The sequence below is a fragment of the Lupinus angustifolius genome, chromosome LG02, assembly GCF_001865875.1.
Source record: "Lupinus angustifolius cultivar Tanjil chromosome LG02, LupAngTanjil_v1.0, whole genome shotgun sequence".
Lineage (NCBI taxonomy): Eukaryota > Viridiplantae > Streptophyta > Magnoliopsida > Fabales > Fabaceae > Lupinus > Lupinus angustifolius.
The window spans coordinates 3070647-3081036 of record NC_032010.1 but is presented as its reverse complement, the minus strand read 5'-3'; the positions used below and the strand labels follow the sequence as shown (position 1 = coordinate 3081036).

At 33.8% G+C, this 10390-nt stretch overlaps 1 protein-coding gene across 1 annotated transcript; it reads right to left on the bottom strand.

Annotated features, from left to right (window-relative positions):
- Positions 675 to 3705, bottom strand: LOC109325890 (disease resistance protein RPM1-like). The gene is made up of 2 exons (XM_019558495.1): positions 904 to 3705; positions 675 to 737 (listed from the first exon to the last, which is right to left on the bottom strand). Exons 1-2 carry the CDS (start codon positions 3703 to 3705, stop codon positions 675 to 677), a joined length of 2865 nt encoding a protein of 954 aa, XP_019414040.1.

Sequence of the window (10390 nt, the reverse complement as noted above, 5' to 3'; positions counted from 1 at the left end):
GATAAAGTTATAAATATTTAATTTTTTTTAACTAACGTGGCATAATATGATTGGTCTGGGACAGGGTTTTGGACAGCAGATCCTTGTCCAATTAATAAATATTTGCACACTGTCAAATCTTAATGTAAGGATGTACATATGAATAAAGATCCTCTCCAGTATTGGAGATGATAGTTATTGGTTTTCCTTTTATTTTTAATAATAAAAATGTTGTTTCATTATATAAAAAAATAAAATTATCATTCTATGTTATTTTTCATTTGTTTTATAGTATTTGTCTCTCCATTATCGAAGATAATCTTTATTCTCTTATAACATTCACAATTACAGGTGAAATGTTTTATTATGTTTTGTTAGTAAGTATAGGTGAAATGAATAAAAAAATAGACATAAAAAAAAGAGAGCAGCAGAAAATATAGGAAGGAGTAAAATTTAAGGAAATAAATAGTTATAAAGCAAGAGAATGTGAATTCTTAAAATTGTTGAATAAGAAAGTCTCATAACATGCTTAACAAAGAATACCTCACATACAAAATCCAATCAAAAGCAACAAGTTTAGAATCACTCATAGCACACTTAAAGGTATCATATGTGTTCTTGAAAGAAAGCAAACGCCACACTTATTCTTTTTTATTAGGGGAATGAAACAACATAAATACACAATAAAGCTGTTGTTAAAAGTAGTTATAAGAGCTATAAGAGCTCTGCCCCTGATCAGCACGGAAGTGTTGTAATCCCTGCCAATTGAAGGACAAGAATCAAATTATTTCAAGAATTGGATAAGTTGTGAATATAAAATATTAGTTTTAAAATTAAAACTATGAAACTAGTCACAATTACATTCATTTATGAATTAGTGACGTCATTAATTAACTAATAGATAGAAGGGAGTAGAAAACTCACAATCTTCGAAACATGCATTAATAAACTACTCTTCCATCTGTTATTGTGGATATAATCGTTGTCGATACTGTTGTTGTGGATACTGTTGTTGTGGATATAGTCGTTGTCGATACTGTTGTTGCGGATACTGTTGTTGTGGATAAAGTCGTTGTCGATACTGTTGTTGTGGATACTGTTGTTGTGGATACAGACATTTTTTCTTATACCATTGACAAATTCTTCAGGCATCTCCTTAATCCATAAAACTTCAAGATTGCGTAAGTTATCCATACCAGAGGGAACCTTTCCAAGGTTGGGGATATCTTGTAGCGTCAACTGTTTCAGCGATGGCAATGCTCCTTCACCAATATGGATGGAATTCAAACTCTTCAACCGTATGAGATCTAGATTCTTAAGTTTCTGAAACATTCCATTTTCAAAATGCAAAGTTATACCATCATATGCATCCCAAAGATGCAAGGACAACAAATTTGGTAGATGCTCGAGCGATTTCATTGGATCATTTAACTTGGAGAACGTCAAGGACAATCGAACAAGATTTTGGTACTTGGGAATCCACTCTGAAAACATCTCTAACTTACCTTCTAGTTTAAGACGTTGAAGTGTAGGCAGAAGTGTAATATCCCAGTTAGTGTTTGTTCCCGTTGCATGAATGTATAGTTTCTCAAGGTATTTCAATTTTTTTATTGTGCTACAAAAAATGCTTACATATTTACCTTCTAAATTCATCAAGCCCAATGACCTTAACTGCATCAAGTCTCCAAGCTTTCCAATTTCATATTCATTCCACCCCCGAGTATCCACACAATGTAGTGTTTGTAGTGATTCCAAACCTCCAATACCTCCTATCAATCTTGACATTGGAAGTAAAAGATGTCGTAGCTTCCGAAGTTTGTTAATCTCTATTGGCAACTCTTTCACGTTTGTCCACTTTAAATCCAAAGTCTCTAGGTTGACGAGGTTACCAATGGACGTTGGAAGACTGTTCACCCCTCCACTAAACCTTAAATATCTCAAGTGGTATGAATGCACAAAATATTCAGGAATGTTGTCCACCCAATTATAATCAACTACCTTCAATCGCTTGTATTTCTGAGGGATTATCCTCGGAAACTCTTTTCTTATTCCTTCATCTCCCAAAATATGAATTGACGTAATGGACGTGCCTCCATAATTGTTAATCTTAAGAAAATCATCATTGTTGCAATAGATTCCTATTTGTATGCGTTGAATACTTGTATCATAAATTGACAAAACATCTTTACCAAGAAAGTGACAAAATTTTGAATCCTTAATTTTCGTAATAATAATATCATGTAATAGGTCATGGACACGATAACTTTTAGGTTTTCCATCAATGCTAAATGAAGATACTTGCACCAAATTTCTTTGGACCAATTCTTTTAAATATTGTTCCCCAACTTCCTCCAAAGTGCCAAATTTTTTGTCAAGTGGAACAAAACCTTCACCTATCCATAGTCTAATCAGTCTTTTATAATTGACTTCATAATCCTTAGGGTATATTCCAAAGTACAAGAAACAAGGTTTTAAGTAATAAGGCAAAACATCATAACTAAGACCTAAAATATTTGTTATACCATATGAGTTGGGATACTTGTCTAGTTCATTGACCACACTTCGACATAACTTTTGCCATTCACATGAATTATTTTCTTCGCCTGCTAAAAGACCACCAATGGCAACAATTGCCAAAGGTAATCCCTCACATTTTTCAACAATCTTAGATGATATATCCTGGAGATGTGTTGGACAAAGTCCATCAGGTTCATTTTGGAATGCCTTTTTCCAAAAAAGTTCAAAAGATTGTTGTTGTGATAAAGGTCGCAATTTGAGAGTATAAAGAGAAGTTTTCTTACATAATCTTGCAACATCCTTTCTCCTTGATGTAATCACTATCCTACTTTTTTTTTTATTATCAAACACAATTGATTCAATGTCAGTCCAAAAACTTTTTTTCCACACATCATCAAAAAAGACAACATACCTCTTTTGTCCCAAATACTCTCTCACCTTTTCAGTCAAAGACTCTTGGTCCATTCTAGAAGCCTCCTTTTTGTTTTCACCGAACTTCTCCCACATGGTCCTCAACAAGCCTTCTATGGTGTACACCTGAGACACTGTAATCCACGCATAGCAATCAAAGTCCCTTTTAACCTTTTCATAAACTATCTTAGCAAGTGTGGTTTTTCCTTGCCCTCCCATTCCTACCACAGCTATCACACTGCGATCTAATCGTTCCTTTTTCAACCAGCCAATCATATTATCTCTTGGAATTTCAAACCCAACAACATCATCTTCCTCAGCATAAAGAGCATTCGTTCGTAGGGCATGGTGTGGTGGGACATTTTGGCTTCCACTGCTTGATCCCTTTACAAAACAAGATCTTTCATTGATTTGACGAATGCTTGATTTGATGTCTTGAATCTCATAAGAAATTCGAAGACGAGGGATCATAGTTTTGACAAAGTTAGCTATAGCATAAAGTACAGCTATACATCCAAGATCACTCTGAGGTTGTTGTTGTTGGATTATCGTATAATCTTCGATGACTTCTTTTATACGAAGAGCTGCTACTCTCATATGCTTCACATTTCTTTTCATTCCAATGTCACCTATGTTTACTTCTTCTTCAGCTGTTGCAGTCATTCTATCTGCAGCATTAATGGAGGCTTGAATGATTTCAAGCTCTTCATTGATCTCTTCAATTTCTTTGGGTACTTCTCTCAGCAGTTTCCCCACATCCATTAATTGTGGAAGGAATTTCACTACTTGGTCACACATTTTTGGTGATCTAGTTCTGATTATTGGTGTAGGTTGAGAGGAACATATTAGTATGTTCACGATTATATAGCCAAAAACTATAAGGTATATTGGGCCAATTGCATTTAGATACAATTTATTATGATTAATTAAACATTGTGGCTTAGTCTTCTCTTATTCAGTGTGAGCTAGTGAGAGTACTATATTGTTATGTTCTTCATTATATTGCCAAAGTCCACGCTAAGTACAAAGACTTTTTGGTTTTCCTGTTTCATTCTTTAATATTCATGTAGCATCCACTTGTATTTACCTTAATTCTAAACTCTTATGAAAGCTTCCTAATTATCGCATTACTTGCTTTATCATATACACATTCATTAATAACATTCATGAGTTAATTTACGAAAACAACTATGAAAATTTTATAGATATTTTATAACAAGGACGGGAGTGAATATATGTATACTAAACATCAATTCACGATAAAAATATAAAATGGAAAGTTACGTTGAAAAATATTTAAAAAAGGGTATAAAAAGCAATCATGTATGGCACCTTCGAGATCCTATAATAAAATAAAAGATATAATCTAAATCCACTGAAATCGTATATGGCACCAAAGATTTTCAAATAAAAAACATGGTTAACACTCAAAACTTTAATGAAATAAAAAATAATAAATGGGGAATCATGGTTGGCACGGGTTCCCTGTTAAAAAATAATATTGTGGAATCAACATGGTTAACACTCACAATTTCAATTAAATAAAATAAAAATAGTGAATGAGAGTATTATTGTTGATAGTGATGAGTTCCTTATTGAAAAGTAATATTGCGTAAATAACATCATGGTTAACAGTTAACACTCACAATTTAAATGAAATAGAGTAATAAATAATGAAAGAGGTGATCGTGGCTGACACTCACGAGTTTCCTATTAAAAATAATATTTTAAATTATTAGAAATTGCAAGAAAACAGTGTAGAAAATATGTGTATTGGATTCACCAAGATTCATTCACATTTGCAAAGTTTACAAGGCATTCCTTTTATAGTAAGGACTATAATTACTTTAACAAAAATACAAATTCTCTAACTAGAAATAGTAAGAATTGATTAACATAACAACTAACTTTCAGCAAATAAAGGGCTTGGGTTATTGGGCTTTCCTAACACTCCCCCTTAAGCCAAGTTACTAAGATTTTCCATGTCTATCTTCTTCCTCAGACCTTCCAATATGTTGATCTTTAGTGCCTTAGTAAAGCCATCAGCAAGTTGTGATTCAGTGTTGCAATACACAACCTTCAACCCTTCTTTATTCACTAGATCTCTGAGATAGTGAAACCTTATCTCTATGTGTTTGCTTATACCATGACTTACTGGATTCTTGACTAGACTTATTGCTGAAATGTTGTCTATGTTTAGCTGCAGTGGAGTTTTTACTCTGATTCCCATCTCCTTTAGCAGTTCCTCGAGCCAAACAACTTGGCATGTTGTATAGCTTCCAGAAATGTACTCTATTCCACAACTAGATAATGCAATCACAGGTTGCTTCTTGGAGCACCAAGAGATAGGTGCATTGTTCAACATGAATAAGTACCCAAATGTACTTTTCCTCTCTACTAAATCTCCACCATATTCAGCATCAACAAACCCAATCACTTCTAGTTCAGATTTTTGTTCAGATTTTTGTCTTCCAACTAGAAACAAAAATCCATAATTTAATGTACCTTGTACATACCTCAACACCCTCTTAACTGCTTCCATATATGACTCTTTAGAACTACACATAAATCTGCTTACAAGCCCAACACTATAGGACAAGTCAGGTCTGCTGTTGCACAGAAACCTTAGTGGTCCTATAATATGTTTGTACAAGGTTTCAACCAATGCCTTACCATCGTCATATTTTGTTAATTTCATATTAGCTTATATTTGATTGGCCACTGAGTTGCAAGAGATCATATTGAATCTTTGCAGTAGGTCCATAGCATATTTCTTTTGGTGCATTAACAAGTCAGTAGAGGTTTGAGTGAATTCCATTCCAAGAAAGTAGCTAAGTTTTCCCAAATCTGTCATCTCAAATTATGCTTCCATTACTCTCTTGAATTCTTCAATTTCTTTCAAGTTTGATCCAATCATGAGTGATCATCAACATAAAGGCATATTATCATCAAATCTCCATTTCTTCCCTTCTTTACATACACATCATGTTCCACTGCACATTTTGTAAAACTGAGTTTGAAAAGGAAAGAATCAATCCTCTTGTTCCAAGCTCTTGGAGCTTGCTTTAATCCATACAAAGCCTTCCTTAGCTTGTACACTTGGTGCTCCTTTCCTCCTATTATGAACCCAGGTGGTTGTTGGACATAGACTTCTTCTAGCAAGGGGCCATGCAGGAAGGCTAATTTCACATCAAGTTGGAACAGTCCCCAGTTCTTTGCACAAGCTATTCCTATTACCATCCTTATAGTTTCAATTCGAGTTACTGGTGCAAACACTTCTGAATAATCCAACCCTTCTCTTTGTAAGAATCCTTTGGCTACCAATATAGCTTTATGCTTAGATATGGATCCATCAGGAATAAATTTTTGTTTGAACACTCACTTTACTCCAATCTGATGTTTTTCTTTTGGAAGATCAACCAGGTTCCAAGTTTGGTTCTTCTCAATGGATCTGAGTTCTTCAGTCATTGCTTTCTTCCAAACTGAGTCTTGTAGAGCTTCTTATTCACTTATTGGTTTTGCCTCAGCCATTAGAGCTAAGTGAATTAAGTTACCTTCCTCATTGATCTGGCTATCATGAAGTAACTCATAGTCACTGAATCTGGTAGGTAGCGCTCTTACCCTTTGAGATCTTTGTGTGATGATTGCACCACCATCACTAGTTATCTCACTTTCCCTTTCTGAGACAGCATCTTCATCACTCATCTCAGGGATGACTCTCCTCAAGCTAGTTGTCATCTCTTTCCAGTTTTCATTTTCCAACATTATCACATCTCTACTTATCTGCACCATATCTTCAATAGGATCATATAGTTTGTATGCACCAGTTGGATGATATCCAATGAATACCATTGCTGAAGTCTTATATTGGAGCTTTGTTCTTCTTTGCTCAGGTATATGGTTGTATGTAAGTGACCCAAACACCTTGAAATGACTTACTCTTGGCTTCTGTCCAGTCCAGACTTCAATTGGAACTTTGTTCTCGAGCCTCTTAGTTGGATTTCGGTTAAGTATGTATACTGAAGTTGATGCAGCTTCACCCTAGAACTTTTGTGGTAAGCCTTTCTCCTTGATCAAGCTTCTAGTCATGTCCAATATTGTTTTGTTTCTCCTCTCTGCTAGCCCATTGTGTTGTGGGGTGTATGGAGCAGTGATTTCATGTCTAATGCCATTCTTGTTGCAATATGATTTGAATGCATTAGAAGTGAACTCACCTCCACCATCAGTTCTAAGAATCTTGAGCATTTTTCACTTTCCCTCTCAACTACAGCCTTGAATCTTAGGAAGACTTCAAATGCTTCACTCTTTAATTTCAACACATATAGCCAGATCATTCTACTGAATTCATCAACAAATATAATGAAGTACTTGTTTCCACCTAATGATGTCTCTTCAAAGGGACCACAAATGTTTGAATGCACAACTCCTAAGACTCCTTTGGCCCTCATGCTCAACTCAGTTTTGAAGGGTCTTTTGGATTGCTTACCAGCCAAACAAACTTCACACCTTTTCTTTGGTACTTTTGTAGAAGGAAGTCCAAGCACCATATTTGTTGAAACAAGCTTTCTTAAGCTTTTGAATTTCTAGTGACCATATCTATTGTGCCATAGCCAACTCTCCTCTATGATTTCCATGGCTCCAAGACATTGATCCTCGACAACTTTAATACTCACTTGAAATGTCTTGTTCTTGCTTAGGTTTCTTCTTAGGGTGAGTCTTTTCCCAACATCAAAGATTTCACAATGTCCATCTTTCATTGTTGCAGAGAATCCTTTCTACACCAATTTCCCAATTCTCAATAGGTTGCACTTTAATCCAGGGATGAACAACACATTAGTGATCAATGCATTTGATCCATTCTTTCTCACAATTACCACATCACAAGTGCCTTCCACCTTTACTGTATTGTTGTCTGCAAACCTGACTTTGCTTTTCTTGCTTGGATTAAAGTCTGCAAGTCATTCCTTATGACTTGTCATATGGTTTGAGCATCTTGAGTCAAGATACCATGACTCATCATAGTGTTCATCAGAGTTGGTCACCATAAGAGTTAGTGGTTCTCCTTCAAGTTCTTCTTATGCTTTGTAGGCTTCCTTCTCATACTGATTCTTTTTTCTTTCATCAGAACACTCATATGAGTAGTGTCCAGTTTTGTGACACTTGAAGCATTCTACATTCCTTTTTTCAAATTTCTTCAATCTTTGATTCTTTCTTGGCCCTCCTCTTTTGTCTAATGATTCTGGCCAATCAAATTCATTCTTGTTCTTATTTCCCTTCCATCTTCTATTTTTATTTCTTTATTCATCTCTATAATGAGTTGCCTTCAGAGCTTGATCAAGGCTTTTGTTGGGATTTCTTTCCAGCAACCTCATTTCATGAGCTTCTGATGAGCTTTGAAGCTCTTCAACCTTCATGTTTGACACATCATTTGATTTTTCTATGGCTACTACTATGAAGTCAAACTTTTGTGGTAGGGATCTCATGATTTTCATTCTCTACAACATCACTTCTTGAAATTTGAAGAGTACCTTCATTTGTGTACTTACATCGAAGCCAGTTCTTCTTTGTCAGAATTGGGAGACTCATAGATGGAATATTGCTTCCATTTCTAGCCATTTCTAAACCTTCTTTTCTCCACATATTGCTCCTTTCTTGGCAGCTTCTATTTGCTACTCTGATCACACCCTTGATTCACATGCAGTGAACCACTACACGCAACAGAATGAGTTTTTGTTAAAAGAGAGGAAGAGAAAGAGAAGATTTTGTATTTCGTGGTTTCAAATCCTTGGATAGAAAACATGCTCTAGATACCAATTGTTAGAAATTGCAAGAAAACAGAGTAGAAAAGTGTGTATTGGATTCACCAAGATTCATTCATATTTACAAAATTTACAAGGCATTCCTTTAATAGTAAGGACTATAACTACTTTAACAGAAATACAAATTCTCTAACTAGAAATAGCAAGTATTGGTTAACACAACAACTAATTTTCAGTTAACAAAGAGCTTGGGTTATTAGGCTTTTCTAACATGAATGACATCCATGAATTTGTGGCAAAAATATAAAAGAAAGCAACAATAGTGGGTAACAACCACGACGAAATAATACATTACTTTTGCAATTATCTATAAGGTATATTAAAGCGATAATAAACTTATCAAAATATAATAGTTAAGTAAATTTTATCAATGTAAATTTACCTAATTGGTATAGATCAATAAGTTTATTACCTTATTCGTGTATATTATTTAGTTATTACATATTAAGCGTATTTTTCATAAATCACTACTCATATCTACAAATTTTCTTTTTTGTTTTTGCCACAGAACTTGTGGCTGCCACCTAGCACCCACAATTCTCTCATTTTTCGTTTTGTATTTATTTTCTCATAGAAATCGTGTGGGTTAACTATGATTTTGGGTTTAGGGTTTAGGGTATGATTTTGTTTTTTTTCTTTCATTGTTTGTGTTTGACATGATTTCACTTTTTTGAGAAATCTTTTGTCTCGGACATGAATGCAAACTGCTGCCGGGAAGAATAGATACTTTTTTTCTTCATACAAAATAATAATAAGAACTTGGTTTTTCAGATTCTTATGGATAAGTCGTAGTTTGGGTTTCGCGTACCTGCAAAATTCTCTTGTAATTTACTCTACTCTGGTACTTTAGTAATATTAATTATTTTGTCAATAAAAAAAATTTGTAGCCTAAGTGTGAATGTGGAATAATAAATTGAATGTTTGATAAAATATAATGTGGAATAATACTTGGTGCAAAGTTGTGAGTTGTGGGTGCATGACATGTCGTACATATTGAGTTACTATACAAAAGTTGATTTTGTGGTGTAAGATCTTGCTAAATCCTAGGATAATTAAAAGGTCAAGAATTCAATTTCTAAGAGCGGCATTTATTGTTAGTGATAGTTACACATCCCAAAAGAGATTAATTTCTTACTCATAACTCATAAGATGAATGAATACTCTTGGTATTACCAAAAAAAAATATTGTGTTATTATCTTCACACTCATTTAATATATCCTAGCGTGATGATAGAAATTCCAATATCTATAAACTCACATTTTTATGGTTTGAGATTGAGTAAATTTGTTTAGTTTTTTATGATTTTTTTATTGTTTTATAATGATAGAGTAAAATTGGTATATTGATATAGTAACATATAAGTTTAATTTGCATGAACTTACTATATTTTTCCAAACCAAGATCTGCAAAACAAAAACCACAAAACATCATTCTCAAAATCTTAAAGCACAAATTTTTTATCTGAGACAATGAAATTAAAAAACTGAGAAAAAAATAAAATTTTGTAAATATATAAAAGGACATATAATAAAAAAGTAAAGATAATTTATTACCTAATAAAAAAATTTCAAAAACGAAGAAATTTGCAACATCAAAATCTGTTAAAAGAAAGTTAGCAATTTTTTATTCACAAATGCAAAAGGCATAATAAGAATAATCTACT

Bases quoted from the DNA above. Each gene is read 5' to 3' on its own strand.
- LOC109325890 (XM_019558495.1), bottom strand. From the start codon at position 3,705: ATGTGTGACCAAGTAGTGAAATTCCTTCCACAATTAATGGATGTGGGG. The intron at 738-903 runs GTGAGTTTTCTA...TTCAATTGGCAG, and splicing joins TAATGCATGTTTCGAAGATT to GGATTACAACACTTCCGTGC.